We start from the raw sequence: 19,198 nt of genomic DNA on the forward strand, positions 1-19,198 counted from the left end.
CCTACCTACCTACCTACCTACCTACCTACTTACTATTTTCCTTCCTTCCTTCCTCCCTCTCTCCCAAGTTCCACCCCTTCCTTCCTTCCTTCCTTCCTACCTACCTACCTACCTACCTACCTACTATTTTCCTTCCTTCCTTCCTACCTCTCTACCTACCTTTTTCCTTCCTTCCTTCCTCCCTCCAGGGCAAACCCCCACTCTGAGTGAGAAGCTACTTTGCTCCCCCCCCCCACCTACCCCCCAAGGGCTGCAGACTAAATTCCCCTCTGGAGGGCCAGACACCACATTCCCCTCCTCCCTCTTTCCCCACTGTGGGACTGCCTTTCCTCTTCCTCTCTCTCAGCCTGGCTGGGAACTCTGGGAGTTGTAGTCCAGCAACAGCACCACCAATCCCAGAACCCATCCATCCATCCATCCACATTCCCTTTGCCCCAAATGGTTAACTAAAAAAAAGCGCTTTTTTTGCCCTTCACGGGGACCCGGATAATATTCTCCCTTCCTCCGGCAGGCTTTCTCTTGCTATGTAGATGGATAATGAATCAAAGGTTGAAGCCATAATTTGGGGATTGTCATGGCTGCCAAGGGAAGCCGCAGGGAACCGGATCGGGGAGGAGGGCTGGTGAGAACGGGAGGGGGGGGCCTGCACGTTATCTCCAAAGCTCCGTGCAGAGCCACAGGAAGAAAAAAAAAACCCCCACATGCCAGGTGAAGGAGGGTGGCAGCGCGGTTTGCAGCCTATCCTCTCTTTTCAACCTGCACAAAGGTGGCACAGGTGCCACCCGCCTCCAGGCAACCTTGTTGGTGATGTCCTTCCCAACACACCTGCCGTGGGGCTGCCCACTCCCTCCCGGCTCGTGCGCAGGAGCCACAGAGGCTTAAACAAAGTGGGCACCCTTGGAGAATCTCTCGGTGCCTGGCTGCCATTTGTAGCCCCCCCACCCTCTCCTGAGCCCGGCCTGGTGTGTTTCTCCTGCCCCGTCCGTCCGTCCGTCCCTCTGTCCTTGCGCGTCTGGCTCTCACGCCCTCCGTCCGCGTCCCTCCAGTTTCACCAAGTCTGGGGAGCACCCTTGCCTTTGAGAATGTCCCCTGAGGCGGAAGCCCGGCGCCCATAAATTCTGCCTGTGAATTGGGCTATGGCGGGCACCGAACAATGGCGGAGAGCGTGAGGCAGGGGCCATATTTTTCTCTCTCCCCCCCCCTTCTCTTTTCATCCGCCTCGCCGGTGGAACCTTTGCTAACTTGGCCTGCCGCGGACGGTTGCTAAGGAGATGCTCAGGTGAAACTCTTCCAACGTGCCCGGACCGCCGGAACGAGGCCGAGGGCCCACCAGGTCAGAGGTCCCTTGGGGGGGGGAACACCCCTGCAAGACAGCCCGGTGCGCTTGCCGCATCTCCTCTGGGGCCTGTCCTCCTTCCGTGGGGGTCACGCCTATCCTAGTCGGGGTCCCATCCCCAGCTCTGGCCCTATGACACCCCAACGGCACCGGTCCGTCCTGGCCGGCTGAAATGCACAGGGAGAAACACGGTCGCGCCTGCCGCAGAGCTGAGTTGCCAGCGTATCGTGGATATTTATGGCGAAGCAGTGCGGCAAAAGCCGGCTTGGCTGCAGCCGGGCGGCCTCTCCGAGCGCTGGGTTTAGGGCTGGAAGTGGGTCTTTGTGGGCCAGATCCTAAAACGGGCAGGGGGCTATAAACACAGCTGGCTGTTAGGCCTCCCTACTGCTGCAGGATGCCGAACGTCCCCAAACGGGGTCTGCCGAAGACGCAAATCTTTAGAGTGCCAGAATTTTATTTTATTTTTTTTTCCTGGCGCGGGGGAAAAAACCCGAATCTTCCTCTTCTCCCAGACCTCGTCTTCCTTCTGGTCCATCCCTTCGGGTTTGGGCCGATGATTTACGGCCCATTCAGGATAGACTTTCCGGCAAGCGCGTGCACGTTTACTCTGCAAACAGCCTTCGCTCTTTGTTCTCCTGGACGACGGTGCCCGCTCGCCCTCGTTGGGTTGCGGATCTTCCGAGGGGGTCCACCGGGACACAAGCCTCGGTTTTGGGGGGGCTCCCCTTCTTCTTCTTCTTCCCAGGGGCCTGGAGCAACTCCCCTCTCCGGTTTGTGCCCGGGTTCCTGCGACAGGCGCGTGTGTCTGCGCCAACGTGCTCCAGTAAACTGGATCGGGCCTCGCTTCACGCCGGCGTTCCTTCTGCCGGCGACGTTTCTCCGAGGGCCACGTGGGGCACAGGTGGGAAAGTCCACCTTCCCCCGGGGGGCTGGCGGATCCTTCATTTCTTTTCCACCACTCTGGAATCTTTCTCCCGTATTCGATCCTCCATCCGAACCAAATCTGGCCCGTTTTCCACACCGCCAGCGTAAACTGAATTTCTGCAAAATCTCTTTTTTTGTTTTGTTTTGTTTTAGGAAGCGGGGCGCAGTGAGTGGCCTTGAGTGTCCAGTCCGTTCCTTCCCAAATCGCGTTTTCCGTGCATCCCCGGGAAATTCTCCAGCTTTAAAGCCGCTCCCCTAAATTTGCAGAGGGGTGTGTTTGTGTGTGTGTGTGAGACTTCTGGGTTCTGCCCTTGGCGTCCCCAAATTCTCAGAGACCCGCAACCCTCCTGGTTTTAACAACCTGGTCCGTGTGTGCTTGCAACGTGCGGGGCTGTGTGTATTCCTCTGGACAAGGGCAGATGTGACTTGTGTGCTGATGAAGCCTGGAGCCACCCGGATGCATCTAGGAAGGAGGGAAGGGATCGTGGGATCTTCTCCGGCAGCCTGGGGAATCTTGTCAAGAGATCATGGCAGTCGTTAAGCGAAGCGCATGATTGTTAAGCGTGCTCCCCTTGACCTGGCTTGTCGGAAGCCGGCTGGGAGGGTCGCAAATGGCCAAAACACGTGACCCTGGCACGCTGCAGCCGTCGTAAAATATGTGCCAGTTGCCACCATCACGTGACTGTGTGGGGATGCTACGACGGTTGTAACGTGAGGATCGGTCCTAAGCCTCTTTTCTTGCGTGCCGTTGTAACTTCGAACGTGGTTATAAGTCAAGGACTGTCAGTAGGGCTTCCAGAAATGGCCTGGCTGTCAGGGATGGTGGGTTTGGGGGGGGGTCCTAATGACTCCTGTTTTGGGGTGGCTAGATTGGAGAGGACTTTATACAGAATTACCTTTTCTTCAGTGCTGTTGTAACGTCAAACAGCCGCCAAGCACACACGGTCGTAAGCCGAGGACTTCCCCCTGCACCTGCTTTTCTTTGAAAGACCCCCCCAAAAAGTTTTCTCAGGCCGAGATAAGAAGTGATGCTTGTTAAAAAGATCAGCTGATCAAACCGAGATGCCAGCTCTCCAGGAAGTGAACCCACAACCCCTGGGTCACACCTGACGTTCGTGGGCGAACTGTGGCACCCCGTCAAACCCGGTTTTGCAAATGACGTGTTATCAGCTAACACCCCACTTCCCGAGCAGCCACTCCAGGGCGTGCTGCGGGCCGAGCTGGGGGGGGAGCCCAGCCCCTGAGCATGGACAGAGTGGCTTGGCACTTTGTCCTTCTCGCGTTGGAAGAAGGCCCGCCAGCGTGGCAAATGATTCCTATTTTTTTTTTTCTTTTAACGCACCCTTCCTTAGTACTCACTGTTACTTCCAGGATGATTCAACCGATGAGCTGATTCTGACATTCAAAAAAGGCACGTGATAAGAAGAAGAAGGAGAGAGAAAAACCCCCAAACCCTGTTTTTTTTCTTCCTGACATGACAAGCTATTATCCAAACGGAAAAAGGGGGGTCTCTTTCCCACCCTCCTCTCCCTCTCTCTATTTCCACCCAAAAAACAAAACAAAACCCCTTGCCTTTTCTGCAGGAGTTTAGGAAACACATTAAAATCCCCCTCTTTCTAACATCGGAGTCCGTACGCTCAAGAGTTTGGGGACCAAAGCCCGTTAAGAAAAGAACCGTTTTATTTTATTTTTATTTCATTTTATTTCCTCCGCCACCACCTTCTCCTCCTTTCCTCTCCGAAAACCAATTTCGAGGAAATTTGCAAGCCAGGGAAATAAAAAAAGAAAAGAAAAGGCATAATGGGGAAAAAAAATAAAAAATAAAACGGGCCCTGCTTTGGGGGAAAAAAAAAAAAAAAAAAAGGCCGGGAGAAATCGAAAAGGCAATTGAACGGTGATTTCATTCTTTCTTTCTCTATTATTAGAGAGGTATTATTGCCACACTGAGCTTTATTTGCGTGCCGCTTGCCGGAGGGTGGGGGGGGGGAGAGGAAACGGCACGTGTGGATGCCGAATTAAAGCTCATGCATGCACACGCTTATTGTGTGTGTGTGTGTGTTTATGTGCGTATAAATATCTGCGTGCATCGGAAGAGGATCGGAGAGGTAAACAGCATCCTTGCGCTTCTAAAATTGGTCCAAGTAGAGGATTTTGGCTGCCTCTTTGGGGGACAAAGGACCCCTCCCTCCCCAAACTCAATTTCTGGGGAGAAGGTGTGTTTGTGTGTGTCACACGCACACTTGTGGTGGAGAGGGTCACACATGTGGTGGAGAGGGTCCTTCTCATTATCTTTCTCGTCTTTAAAATTAAGCAAAATTCTATTAACCTTGCTGCCCCTCACCAAATCTTGTCCCCTCCCTCTCTTTCTCTTTCCATCTCTTCTCTCTCTCTCTCTTACTCTTTCTCTCTTTCTCTTTCCTTCTTTCTCTTTTTCTTTCTTTCTCTTTTTCTTCCTCATCCCCTCCCTTCCTCTCTCTTTCTCTCTCCATCTCTCCCTCCCTCTTTTTCTTTATTACTTTCTCTCTTTCCCTCTTTCTCTTTTTCTTTCTCTCTTTCCCTTTCTCTTTATTTCTCTGTCTCTCTCCCGTTTTCTCTTTTTTCTCTTTGTTTTTCCCTCTCTTTCTCTCTTTTTCTCTCTGTTTCTTTCTTTCCCTCTCTGCCTTTGTCTTTCTATCTCTTTCTGTTTCTTTTCTCTCTCTCCCTTCTCTCTCTCTCTCTTTCTTTCTTTCTTTCTTTCTTTCCATGTCTCTGTCTTTCTCTTTCTCTCTCGGGGATGGTGTGACTAAGCGGGACCTCAGTCTAGGACAGCAGAATCTTCAGCATCGCTTTTCAGCCTTCAATTCAATATCTGGAAATGGTTTATAAATCAGATTTGCCGGATTGCGCTGTGGTTTCTGAGACCAGGCCATATTTCCCTGCTCCGGCATTAAATATATTCCGGAGATGGATGGAGAATTTTGGAGGCTAAGACTTTAAGCCTGCTTTGGCTGTGTCCTCCAATTTATTCCTCCAAAATCGCTCCTTTTTTTTTTTTCCTTTTCTATTTTGGGGCCATTTTCAGCCCCCCAAAGATGCTCCTTAAAAGGAAGGTCAGCCCCCTCCCACAGTCTAGCCACGCCCCTTGCTCTGTGCAGCCCCGCCCACTTTCTGTTCCTCTTGCCCAGAGAAAGGACTCCCCCAGACTCATTTCCAGAAAAATCTCAGCGTTCAGTGGCAAGGAAGAGGCATAGTTGCTAAGTGAGATATTTGTTCTGCCCCGTTTTACGACCTTGCCGCAGTTGTTAATTGAATTTGCTCGTCAGAAGGTTGCACAAGCGGGTCACGTGACCCCGGGAGGCTGCGGCCGTCGTAAATATGAGCCAGTTGCCAAGCGGCTGGGTTTTGATCACGTGACCCCGGGGAAGGCTGCGACAGGCGTAAACTCCCCTTATTGGACAAAACACACATTTTGCCAAAATTTTGGCCGCTGGATCACAAGGTGTAAAAGGAAACTAGCCTTTTAGAATAGTAATTCTACTATTCTGTTCTGCTCATTCTATTCTATTCTATTCTATTCTATTCTCTCTTTATTCTAATCTATTCTATATTCTATTCTATATTCTATTCTATATTCTATTCTGTTCCTATTCTAATTCTATTCTATTCCCTATTTTCTATTCTATTCTATTCTAATTTCTATTCTTATTTCTGTTCTGTTCTATTGTATTCTCTCTTCTCTTCTCTTCTATATTCTCTTCTCTTCTCTTCTGCATTCTATTCTATTCTATTTTCTCTTCTATATTCTCTTCTGTTCTCTATTCTATTCTATTCTATATTCTGTATTCTATTTCTACTCTAATCTATATTCTATTTCTATTCTATTCTTTCTATTCTTTATTCCATTCCATATTTCTTTATTCTATCCTATTCCTTTCTATTTCTATTTCTTATTCCATTCCATATTTCCTTATTCTATTCTATTCTATTCTATTCTATTCTATTCTATTCTATTCTCTTTTCTTCTATATTCTCTTCTATTCTGCATTCTATTCTATTTTCTCTTCTCTTCTATATTCTCTTCTCTATTCTATATTCTAGTCTATATTCTGTTTCTACTCTATTCTATATTCTATTTCTATTCTATTTTATTCTATTCTATTTCTATTCTTTATTCCATTCCATATTTCTTTCTTCTATTCTATTCTATTCATTTCTATTTCTATTTCTATTATTTAATCCATTCCATATTTCCTTTTTCTATTCTATTCTATATATTCTCTTCCATTCCATTTACTTCCTTTCCTTCTCTTCCCTTCCCTTTCCGGATCGGATGTGCTTTGCCTGGGTTGAGTTACAGCTCCCATTATCCCCAGCTAGCACATTTATTTTTTTTAATCTGCATTGGGGAAACCCTTGCCTGTCCTGGGTGCTTGGTGCTTAGCCAAAAGCGGTCAGAAACAGGAAAAGAAAACAGAAAAACAAACTCCAAGCCAAGTTTCTGTTTTGATTCTGTTCTTCTGCCGAAAGTGTCAGTTTCCCATTCTTGACGATTGTTTAGGCTTTACCCTTCGCCCTCAAAAATTGATTCACCCGAGGTGCTTGGAATTTTTCTTTCCCTCTGCCCTCCTTTCCCTCTTTTCTCTCATGTCGTTCCATTCAGACAGCCCATCTTCCGGGCAAGGACTGACTTCTTTTTAAGGGATTGTCTCTGCTATCCCTTGAGGGGGGCTGGGGGAGAGAAACAGGCTTAAATAAAACCAACTCAAATGAATTCCTAGCGTTAGTACAATCGGAAAAGCCAAGTTGCGCGTTCACACCATGCCCCTTAAACCGGATCACGTTTGGTTTGGGTGTGAACTCGGCCACTCGGGTTTCTATGGTGGCTTATACCGTGACAGCTTGTGCAGGGGGAGTACACCAATGTTGGCTTGCAAGAGAGAAGCCGGCCAATAACAGTTTGCAGGATGGGGGCTGGTATGAATGTGGTTTGAAAGGGACAGGCCAGCCAATGGTGGCTTGCCCGGCAGAGGCCAGTTGATGGTGGCTTGTACTGGAAAGGCCAGCCAGGGGTGGTTTGCAGGATGGCAGCTTGTGCGGGGAGAGTTCACCAATGTTGGCTTACACGACAGGAGCCGGCCAATAACAGTTTGCAGGATGGGGGCTGGTGTGAATGTAGCTTGCACGGGAGAGGCCAGCCAATGGTGGCTTGCCCAGCAGAGGCCAGTTGATGGTGGCTTGTACTGGAAAGGCTAGCCAATGGTGGCTTGTAGGATGGCAGCTTGTGCGGGAGAGCTCACCAATGGCAGCTTGCACACCAGAGGCCAGCGGATGGTGGCTTGTATGAAGCTCGCCCAAGGCAGCTTGCTCAAGAGGCCAACATTCCTGAAACTGTGGCTTTTTTCAGGGGTCCTGGACGGTGTGATTTGATCTGGGGAAGATGGCCACTGGCAAAGCGGCCCCCCTCCCCTTTTCCTGCCCCTGTTTCAAAAGGGATTAGAGATCAGATGAAACAAATCTCAGATTTAAAGAGAGGGTTCAAGGACTTGGCCTTTCAGCAGCAGCAGGGAAACATCCCCCCCCCAATTTTGGGGGCCTGGAGAGAAGATGCACGTAGGTGGATCGGATTCCCTGCTACAAAATGAGCAGCAGCCCCGATCTGAATCAGCAAAAGGGTGGGAGGGGAAGGGGGGCGACTTAATCCAGATTAACCCTAGGTTAGAGATTAAAGGGACTTCCCCTGCAGCCCTCTTAATCCTGTTAAGGCTGCTTCTCTTCTCCGCCTTCCGTTTCTCTTTCTTCTCTTTCCGCAGCATGGGGAATCCAGAATCTTTTGCAAAAGCGCTTTTTAAGAAAACAGTGTTAGTCAGAAAAGGTGCTACCCCCCACTCCAGGTTTTATTTTTATGTATTTTTTTGCCACTACACACACACACACACACACACACAGCTCTTCTGCTGCTGCAATCAAACGAGAATCTTCCTCTCTTAGGTGGCGGCTTCTTCACAAGCCAGGTGTTGTGACACCGACATTTTGGGATGCTCTGTCTGGCGGGGACCAGGTTAAATATTATAGTGCAAGCAGTGAGCATTTTTTTTCCTTCCTTCCTTCCTTTCTTCCTTCCTTCCTTCCTTTCTTCCTTCCTTCCTTCCTTCCTTCCTTCCACCTTCCTCCCTCCCTCCCTCTACTTCTTTCTTTCTTCTCTTACTTTTTTCCTGCCTTCTTTCTTTCTTCCGATTGTGTCCTTCTCTCCTCCCATTCTGTCTTCCTTCCTCCCTTCCTCCCTTTTTTCTTCCTTCTCTCTTTCTTCCCATTCTGTCCTTCCCTTCTTCCTCCCATTCTGTCTTCCTTCCTTCCTTCCTTCCTTCCTTCCTCTCTTATCCTTCCTTCCCCTCCAATCTTCCTTCCTCTCTCCCTTTCCTTTCTTCTTTCCTCTCTCCCTTTTTCCTCCCTTCTCTTCTTTTTTTCCTTCTGTCCTTCCCTCCTTCCTCCCCTTCTGTCCTTCCTTCCTTTCTTCCTTCCTTCCTCCCTCCCTCTACTTCTTTCTTTCTTTACTTTTTCCCTGCCTTCTTTCTTTCTTCCGATTGTGTCCTTCTCTCCTCCCATTCTGTCTTCCTTCCTCCCTTCCTCCTTTTTTTCCTTCCTTCTCTTTCTTCCCATTCTGTCCTTCCCTCCTTCCTCCCATTCTGTCTTCCTTCCTTCCTTCTCTCTTATCCTTCCTTCCCCTCCAATCTTCCTTCCTCTCTCCCTCTCCTTTGTTCTTTCCTCTCTCCCTTTTTCCTCCCTTCTCTTCTTTTTTTCCTTCCTTCCTTCCTTCCTTCCTTCCTTCCTTCCTTCCTTCCTTCCCTTTATCCAACCACAATTCTCAACTTTTTTGCAAGCTTTAAACTCCACCTTTATTTTGCAAAACAGGGCATCACCCGAAACGCTCTTTTTTACCTGTCATCCTCAAAAGGACAATAACACAATTGCATCCCAGTTTGCGTAACGATGGTTTGCTGAGTGAGTCACCCGTTGCAAGAAGCCAGCAAGGCTGGGTCACCAACCACGAGGTTGGGGCGTGCTCACAAAGCTGGCTCCAAGGCGAAACCATCATGCTGTGGTTGTATGAATGAGTAACAATACCGGTTTCTGGGAAAGAGGGATACGCACCATTGTGTCTCTTTGTGGTTTGCTTTGTAGCCGTCCCCCTTGTCGAACTTGTCAGTATTTTTCCTTTTCTTTTGAGCATCAGTTGAGCAAAAGGAAAAAAATGTTTGCTTATTGGGGTTCAACAAATCTCTGGCTTTGCCGTTGGGTGACGCTGCTGTAGCTCCTCAACCACGATTCGTGGTTTAACACGAGGCCGAACTGGGGTTATTGGGACTCTTGTCAAAGCGGAGGCATCTATAGGGTCCGAACTAGGGCATCAATGAGGATCAGAAGCTTGTTCAGCTAATTTCAGGGGGCAAAAGTCCCCTGTGCCAATCTCTTTGCTGAGTAGTAGTAGTATTATTAGGCTGTCTGTATATCCGCTTCATTTTTTTCCCGTTGTTTCTCATTTCCATGGATTGGCTCAGCTGCTTTAGTGCGATCTAGACAAATAAGCAGAGAGTCTCTCTCCAGCGAGGAACTAAAGGATGGTTAACAAGGCATTAAACGCTTTCAGCTACAGGCAGTCCTCAACTTATGACTGATTCGTTTAACGACCGTTCGAAGTTACGAAGAGCCTGAAAAAGGTGACTGACGACCAGCCCTCCCACGATTTGCTTAAGCCCGGGGGAAGAAAATCAAGCCGGACTCGCTTACCGACCACCCTACTTAGGGACGGATATTCTGGTTGTTAAAATCCTCTTCTTGAGCAAAATAGGACTCCTTGCTAATTCTCAGCTTGATTCTTCAATTTGTTTGAAAATTGTTGCTCTTTTTTTTCAAAAAAAGGAAAAAAAGTCTGCGTGCTAAAAAAGGAGAACCATTCTAAACTAAAAAATAAATCAAATTAAAATTAAAATACGGGGAGTCCTCAGCTTAACGACCGTCGTGGAGGCTCCAGATGGCGAAGCAAGAAACTTGTTGAGTGTGTTGTGCCCCATTTTTACGACTTTTCTCGCCACGTTCGTTAAGCCGAATCGCTGCCGTTGTGAAGTGAGCCACACGGCCGTTAAGTGAATCCGGCATTCCCCATTGAATCGGCTTGCCCGGAGGTCGCAAAAGGGGACACTAGAACCGTCGCGAGTACGAGTCCGTTGCCAAACATCTGAATATAAATGACGTGGCCATAGGAATGCCGCTACGGTTCTAAGTGTGAAACACGGTCCTAAGTCCCTTTTTTTCGGTGCGGTTGTAACTTCGAAACGGTCCCTAAGCGAACCGTCGTAAGTCGAGGATCAGCTGTAAATACAATTTTAAAAAAAAACGGAGAAAGGACACAAGGGGGGCCGGTCTCCCTTTCAGCCAAGTCAGGATTGCACAGCTTTGCACCCTTGCACAAAGCATCCAGTTCCTCCACCTTCCGAAGCACAAAGCGTCTTGCCCTGGAGCATATGCAAAGCGTTTTTATCCTCTGCCTTAACTCTGGCACCTCTGGAGCGCCAGGTTGCAACATTGGGAGGGGAGCTCCTTGAGCAATTTGCACTCGGGGCCTTTTCTGTTTGCGGAGACAAAGCAGGACCTGTTAGCCGGGATCGTGGGAAGCGGGGTGTGGATTCCCGCACCCCGTTTTTTTGACAGGAAGAGGCCAGGCCAGGCCCCGTGGGCAAGGCAGCGCCGTAGCCGAGCCTTCTAGCCGGCTTTTACTACAGCGTGAAAGATTTACACTGTCGTAGGTGTCAAAAGAGGTGTGGCCCCCACGCCGGTGCGAATGACAAAACTGGCCCGTCGAAGAAGGCAAAGAGGTGTTTCTGAGCATGCACAGAAGGCCGGTGCACGAGACAAAAACTGGAGAGCCGAGCTTGGCGTGTCGAGAATGCAACAGGAGAGGTGTTTCTGAGCATGCACAGAATGCTTTGGGCGTTTACACCGGTCTCTTTGGACTGCTGGAACCAAGTCCGTCTCAAGCTTGAGTCATAATGGAAGGGCCTTGTTGTCAATGGTTTGATCTCATCCGGCGTTTCTCCAGAGTGACAAATGAGCGCCCCATCCAGAAAAGGGGGGGCTGGACCCCCAAAACGGAGGCCTGCCTGTCTTGCAAACCAGTCCTTGAGCTCATCCTGAAATTCGGAGCGGTCCGGATGTTGTTTTCATCTCTTAACTCGTCTGGAGTTGAAAACAGGCCCGTGTTTTGCTTCCAGGGGAGACCAACCCATAGAATTCTTACCCAAGCAGCAGCAACTCTAAGCAGGAAGGGATATTCCCATCATGCTTTGCTCTCAGATGGGATGCTCTGGCTTGCCTGCCTGCCTGCCTGCTATCAATAGCAAGAGGGTCTTTCTCTCATCTCTCTCTCTCTCTCTCTCTCTCTCTCTCTCTCTCTCTCTCTCTCTCTCTCTCTCTGTCTCTCTCATCTATCTATTTTCTCTATCTATTTAATATCTCTCCTCTCTCTGTCTCTCTCTCTCTGTCTCTCTCTCTCTCTCTCTGGGTGTGTGTAAAATCTCCCTGTCACTCTTATCTGTCTGTCTGTCTAATCATCTATCTAGCTAATCTCTCTCTCATCTCTCTTTATCTAATCTCTCATTCCCTCTGTCACACTGTCTGTCTAGCTAACTACCTTCTATCTATATATCTACCTACCTACCTACCTGTCAATCTATATCATCTATCTAGCTAATCTCTCTTATCATCTTTCCATCTATTTATCTAATATCTATCTGTCTGTCTATCTAATCTCTATCGTCTCCCTCTGTGATTATCTGTCTATCTTTGTCTGTCTGTCTACCTACCTACCTACCTACCTATCTATATCATCTATCTAGCTAATCATTCTATTATCTCTCCATCTATTTAACTAATATCTATCTATCTATCTATCTATCTATCTATCTATCTATCTATCTATCTATCTATCTATCTATCTATCTATCTATCTATCTATCTCTATCATCCTATCATTCATTCAGTCTGTCTCTATCTATCCCAGGTGGACACAGTGCAACCTTCTGGAGCATTTGCAACATCCCGCTCTGTTTTCCCTCCGTGACAAGCTGCCCGCTGCAGCACCCACCCTGTGCCCGTCTCTGGCTGGCACGGGCTGCATCCTGTGTCTTTCCTCCCGCGTTCCTGTTCCTTTCTTCCTCCCTGCCAAAGCCTACCAGGAGGGGGGGGAGAGGGGGTGGTCCTGGGTCCCGGGCGCTGGGCGCTGTGCCTGGCCCGTTCTCCCCTGCAGTAGCCCTGCCAGCCTTCCCCTTTGCCCGCCCAGCTCCCCGACAGGATGATGGAAAGTGTCATCGCCGTAAAAGCTGCTCTAAAAACTCAGCCGTGCAGAAGCAAAGGATTCTCCGTTCTGCCTGGGGGCTTAACTCTTCCTCGGCCAAGCTACCACGGGCGTGGGGGTTTTGGGGGGGTGGCTCCAGTGAGCTTCCCACTGGGGGAGAGAGAGAGAGCAAGGCCCACAACGATTTTTTTTTTTTTGCTGTCCGTCCGTCCTTCGCTTCTCCGAGATAGATTGCCTCTGCAGGTGGAGGCTCGTCACCCAATATCCACCGGTGGGCATCTGCTCGCGATAAACAGGCTGGCATTTCGTTCTGAGGAATGCTTTAGGCCAGTGGTTCTCAACCTGTGGGTCGGGACCCCATTTGGGGTCGATCGACCATTTCATGGGGGTCGCCAAGCAAGGCTGTCCGCCATTTTTTTTGTCCGCCATTTTTTTGTCTGCCATTTTTTCCCCCTTTTCCGGCAGGTGCCTTACCTCCCTTGGGCTGGGCCAGCTGGTGGTCGGCCTGCTCCGTCTCTGCCACTTGCCAGCTACCCCTCGGCCGGCGCAGGGGGCGGAACCACGCATGCGTGGCGCTCCCGGGCAGGGAAAGTCCTCGACTTACGACCGGTTGGGTAGTCCTTGACTTACGACCGATTTAGTCCTCGACTTATGACCGGTTTAGTCCTCGACTTATGACCGGTTGGGGTCGCAGCATTAAAAAGGTTGAGAACCACTGCTTTGGGCTTTCTCCGAACCCGGTGCCAGGCCAAAGCGGTACTTTTTTTCCCCCCCAGCCCGAAATTCTGGGCCTTCATGGTTGCAAGATAATATTTTGCCATTTCATATTGTTGCAAATCCACGATTATCACAAACGTCATCGCAAGGGGGGAAATCGCGTGGGCCCGGGGACGTTGCGACTGTCGTAAATTCGAGTCAGTTGCCGTGCGTCTGAATTTCGGTCGGCTGCTGCGACGGTCGCTAAGTGTGAAAAACGGCCCTAAGGTGCTTTTCTCGGCGTCGTAACTTCGATCGGTCACTAAGCAAGCCGTTGTAAATCAAGGACTGTCCATACTGAGCGTTTCAGGCTGGGGAGCAGCCTACTGGCCTTATACGAAGGCGAGAGCCGTCCTTAAGAGTCTTGCTGCAGATTTGGCAGCCCAGACGGGCAAGACTTAAAAAGGGAACACAGCAGCCCTGCGAGGTAGGACAGTGGCGTCTGAAGCCGGGTGTCGGATCCTTCGCTTCTCATTGCCACAGTTCCCGTTTGCTCCCTTCCCCCAGCGCCGCTGCGGCAGTGTTTAAACGCAGGAACGGCAGCCAAACAACTCTCCAGCCACAGTGAATTATGGTGTCCTTTCGTACAACCGGCAAGTGCGCAGCACGTTGTACGGCAGAGCTGAGGCTAAGAAAGTCGAGGAGGGGGGGGGAAATGTTGGACCCCCCTTTGGAGGGAGGGGCTGTTCGGCGGACAGAGCCGTTTCCAAAATTCTCCCAAGCTCCCCGCAAGTTGCATCCGATGCAGACACAGTTCTGGAGTCGGAAAAAACAGGATAGTAGAGTTGGGAGGGACCTTGGAGATCTTCTAGTCCAACCCCCTGCTCAGAAGACAGAATAACAGACCTGGAAGGGACCTTGGAGGTCTTCTAGTCCAACCCCCTGCTCAGAATAACAGACATGGAAGGGACCTTGGAGGTCTTCTACACACACACATACATGTATATACAGATATACATACAGTTATATATATATATATACACATTTACATACAGATATATACACACATACATACACATATGTATACATACACATATATTTACATATATATGCACACATACACATATATGTATACATACACACATCTACACATACATGCACATATATGTATACAAACACACACAGAGCTATATAATATATAAAATTTAAAAAGGTTTGTTTCTTGAAATGCAAATTGGCAATAAAAGGCTTATGTGCTCCCACTTGTCCAAATTGGTTTAAGATTCTTCCCTGGCAGAGCCCCATTTGGGGGGGGGGGGCTTAATATTCTGAATAAACAGCGCCTTCGCGGGAAGAGACAGCTCTTTCCACTTAGAAAAAATCTTTAAGCATGCACAGAGGCATTTATCTCCATACAAATGGCTGTAATCCGTGCCGGATCGATCTTTTTCTCCCTGGTTTTTTTCCCTCTCTCTCTCTCTAATTACTTTTTTTTTTAATGCTCCCAGAATTTGCAAAAAACGCCAAAGACTGCCTTAGAGGGGAGGGAGGGGGTGGCCCTTTGCCTGGCCCTATTCCGCAGAGCCTGCCTTGCAGGACTGTTGTAAAACTAAATCATTGCGACCGCCTCTGGCCACGTGCAAAGTGTTTTCTCTTTCTCTTTGTTTCTTTTTTCTCTCTCTCTCTCTTTCTCTTTCTCTCTGTCCCATCTTCCCACTTGGCTCCCTCTCTTTCTCTCCCTCCTCGCCTCTCTGACATTGCTGCCTCTCCCTCTGGGCATGTACAGAGTGTTTTCCCTTCTCTTTCTCTCTTTTCTCTCTCATTCTCTTTCTCTTTGTTTCTTTCTTCTCTCTCTTTCTCTTTCTCTCTCTCTCTCTCTCTCTGTCCCATCTTCCCACTTGGCTCCCTCTCTTTCTCTCCCTCCTCGCCTGTCTGACATTGCTGCCTCTCCCTCTGGGCATGTACAGAGTGTTTTCCCTTCTCTTTCTCTCTTTTTTCTCTCATTCTCTTTCTCTCTCTTTGTTTCTTTCTTCTCTCTCTCTCTCTCTCTCTCTCTCTCTCTCTTTCTCTTTCTCTCTCTCTCTGTCCCATCTTCCCACTTGGCTGCCTCTCTTTCTCTCCCTCCTCGCCTCTCTGACATTGCTGCCTCTCCCTCTGGGCATGTACAGAGTGTTTCCCCCCCCCTCGCCGTTTGGTTCCTTTTCTAAGGCTTTTATCCTAACCCTTGCAGATTAAGAATGTGTGTGTCTGTGGTGGGGGGGAGAAATCTTGTTCTACAGAATGGCAAGCAGGCTTAACTTTGTGTTTTTCTCACTTCTGGTTGTCGGAGCGTTGCACGCTCGGCTCCCCCGTGGGAGAAGCGTCTCTCTAACCCTCCGCTTGATTATCGGGGCTGTTTACCAGCCTGTTTTGTGGTTTAATAAGCCCCATCGCAGGAGAGGCTCTCCTGGGGTCCGGGCCAAGCCCCAGCGGACACCCCCCCTAGAGGGAACCGACTGGGTGTTCCCCGCACACTTCGGCACCAAGCGACAACCGATTGCGCTGCTGGCGCGTTGCGAAAGCTCGCTGGAAATGTCTTTATACACCCTTATGCCGAGCAGGCCGAAATTCCACAGGAGATGTTTTCAGCCCCCCCCTCCGCCCGGTCCCCGTCCACAGCCTGTGTTTTTGGAAGGCAAGAGTCTCTTTGGGGTGGGGGGGGGAGAGAGGGAAGGATAGAACCTCCTTGAGTAGAGGCAGTCTACCTGCGCTCTCACCCAGCGTCATCAGGAGATGCAAGGCAAGGGTTTGTTTGTTTTTTTTATTGAAAATTTTTAAAATTTTTACAATATAACTCCCCACCTCCCTCATACTCCACCCTTCCCCACCCCCCTCCCTTCCCCCCGACTTCCCAGAGCTACACACAGGGTTTACAATACAATAATTATACTCTGTCTTAAATTATATTACCCTTAAGTTAACAATTCTATGACATCCTTTAGCGCTCTCCTAAACTAACATATTAAACATCATTATTACAAATTATTTAATTTTAATAAAATATACGACATTAACAATCACAAATTTACTCAAAAACCAAATGAAACTTTTTAGTTCCATATTTCTTCTCAATATAATCTATCCATCTTCTCCAAACCAATATATATCTTTCTTGTGAGTAATCCTTCACATAGGCTGAAATCTTAGCCATTTCTGCTAAATTTGAAACTTTAAATGCCCAATCTTCTATAGTAGGCAAACGATCTGTTTTCCAACAAGGGGTTTAAGGGTAGAATAGACCAGGTCTTTTCAACCTTTTCACCCATTGTACCACTTTTAGGATATGGCAACATCCAAGTACCACCAGTCGCCTAGCAAGGGGTTAAAAACTTGATGACCCCAAAAAAAGGGAAAAAAGTGATAAAGTACAGGTAGTCCTCGACTTACAACAGTTTGCTTAGTGACTGTTCGAAGTTACAATGGCACTGAAAAAAGTGCCCCCCAAGGCACAGCCGAGCAAGACGCCTGCCCGCCCGGCTGCGCTCTTCCTCCTGTCCGAGGTTTTCATTGTGAGCATTTCTGTTGAGGATTGGCAGCGGGGGTGGGGTGGGGGGTGTTTGGTTTTTATTCCCCCCCCCGTCTGCTGGGTGGTTGCAGCAGGTTTTGGTCACTTCACATGACCCTGGGACACTGTGACCGTCATAAATATGAATCAGTTGCCAAGCATCTGAATGTAAATCACAAGACCCTGGAGAGGCTGCAACATNTTTAATTTTAATAAAATATACTACATTAACAATCACAAATTTACTCAAAAACCAAATGAAACTTTTTAGTTCCATATTTCTTCTCAATATAATCTATCCATCTTCTCCAAACCAATATATATCTTTCTTGTGAGTAATCCTTCACATAGGCTGAAATCTTAGCCATTTCTGCTAAATTTGAAACTTTAAATGCCCAATCCTCTATAGTAGGCAAACGATCCGTTTTCCAACAAGGGGTTTAAGGGTAGACTAGAGCAGGGCTTTTCAACCTTTTCACCCATTGTACCACTTTTAGGATATGGCAACATCCAAGTACCACCAGTCGCCTAGCAAGGGGTCAAAAACTTGATGACCCCCAAAAAAGGGAAAAAAGTGATAAAGTACAGGTAGTCCTCGACTTACAACAGTTTGCTTAGTGACTGTTCGAAGTTACAATGGCACTGAAAAAAGTGCCCCCCAAGGCACAGCCGAGCAAGACACCTGCCTGCCCGCCCGGCCGCGCTCTTCCTCCTGTCCGAGGTTTTCATTGTTGTGAGCATTTCTGTTGAGGATTGGCAGTGGGGGTGGAGTGGGGGGTGTTTGGTTTTTATTCCCCCCGTCTGCTGGGTGGTTGCAGCAGGTTTTGGTCACTTCACATGACCCTGGGACACTGCGACCGTCATAAATACGATATGAATCAGTTGCCAAGCCTCTGAATGTAAATCACAAGACCCTGGAGAGGCTGCAACATTCCAGCTGATCGGCGCTTCTTCTGGGCTCAGCAGAAGCGCCAGGATCAGTGCAGAGCTCCAGCTGGATCCTGGCGCTGATCCTGGCACTTCCACTGAGCCCTGACAGCCCCGAAGAAGCGCCGATCAGCTGGAAAGCGGCACTGATCCTGGCGCTTCCGCTGAGCCCTGACAGCCCTGCAGCTCCAGCCGTCTCTCGCTCAGGCTTGTGCGGTGCTGCCACCGGTTCAGCTCATTCCCCTCTCACACTACCACGTTTCTAGGATGGTCGCGTACCACCTGCCAGGTGCCAATGTACTACAGGTGGTACCCGTACCACTGGTTGAAAAGCCCTGGAATAGAGCCTCTTCAAGCAGAGGCAGTCTACCTGCGCTTTCCCAGCATCAGCAGGAGGACCCAAGTCAGGTCTTCTTAGGAGAGGAAAATGGAGCCTCCTGAAGCAGAGGCAGTCTACCTGCGCTTTCCCAGCCAGAGGGCAAAAGGCGAAACAAGCATCTCTTTTAGCTGGTTTATTTTCATTTAAAAGGGAATATTTCTCTCAATTTAGAGATAAGTTTTCTCTTCCGGATTAGGGGAGGGGGTGTTGGGGTGACACCCCCCCCCCGTTCCTTTCGCCCTTACCTATTCAAAATTGCCAACAAGATTTGGGGAGGAAGGAAGAGAAAAAGGAGAAGGAAAAATAAATAAATAAGCTGAAGCGGTTCCCTTCGCCGTTCAAAGCAAAATAAAACCTAATAAAATAAATTAAATCGGGAGCCGAATGGCCGAATTCCTTTGAGCTTAATTTCCTTTGCTAAGTGAGACAGACTCCTGATTTACTAATTATTTTCTGATATATTTTTTTTCCTTCCCTCCCTTTGGGGGCGCTAAGGGCCGAGCTGGGTTGCTCCATCTCAGAAAACCGTGGTTTGCTGAATAAGCCACCATTGGTGCCCAGCGGGTCTCAGGAGGCTGAAAAAAAAATTCTAAGAGCTTGCAAATCCAGTTCAGCCTCGCTTGAAAAAGGGGCTGATGTTTTATCGGTCCTTTTTATTTATATATTGATTACGGTTCGTGGCACAGTCAGCCAGATGTTGAGGCTGGATTTGGCATTTTTGTCCACCTCTCCAGACCCTCCCAAGGACCTGGGATGGGCAGATGTTTTGATGGTGTTAAACGTCTTGAAGGATTTAAGCTGCTCCAAGTCAAGCTGCCTTTTGCAATTGACCGATGGGGATTTTTGTCAATGCCGAAGGGGTTCAATTGCTATTATTGTGGTCTGTCACACAGTCAGCCAGATGTTTAGACTGGATCTGGCATTTTTGTCCGGCCTTTCCCAAGGACCCGGGATAGGCAGAGGTTGTGGTTTGATGTTGTTAGAGGTGTTGTCGTAGGATTTAAACCGTTCCGAGTCAAGCTGCCTTTTGCAATTGACCGATGGGGATTTTGTCAGTGCCGAAGG

At 48.7% G+C, this 19,198-nt stretch overlaps 1 protein-coding gene across 1 annotated transcript in view; it reads left to right on the forward strand.

Annotated features, from left to right (window-relative positions):
* The first annotated feature begins 1,153 nt into the window (after positions 1-1,153).
* EFNA3 (ephrin A3) overlaps positions 1,154-19,198 on the forward strand; it is a 29,777-nt gene continuing 11,732 nt past the window's right edge. Inside the window, exon 1 of the mRNA XM_015826045.1 lies at positions 1,154-1,165. Within this exon, the coding sequence (XP_015681531.1) occupies positions 1,154-1,165 (12 nt within the window). The remainder of the gene's footprint in view (positions 1,166-19,198) is intronic.

This window comes from Protobothrops mucrosquamatus, unplaced genomic scaffold, assembly GCF_001527695.2.
Source record: "Protobothrops mucrosquamatus isolate PMUCROS unplaced genomic scaffold, P.Mucros_1.0 scaffold2939, whole genome shotgun sequence".
Classification (NCBI taxonomy): Eukaryota; Metazoa; Chordata; class Lepidosauria; order Squamata; family Viperidae; genus Protobothrops; species Protobothrops mucrosquamatus.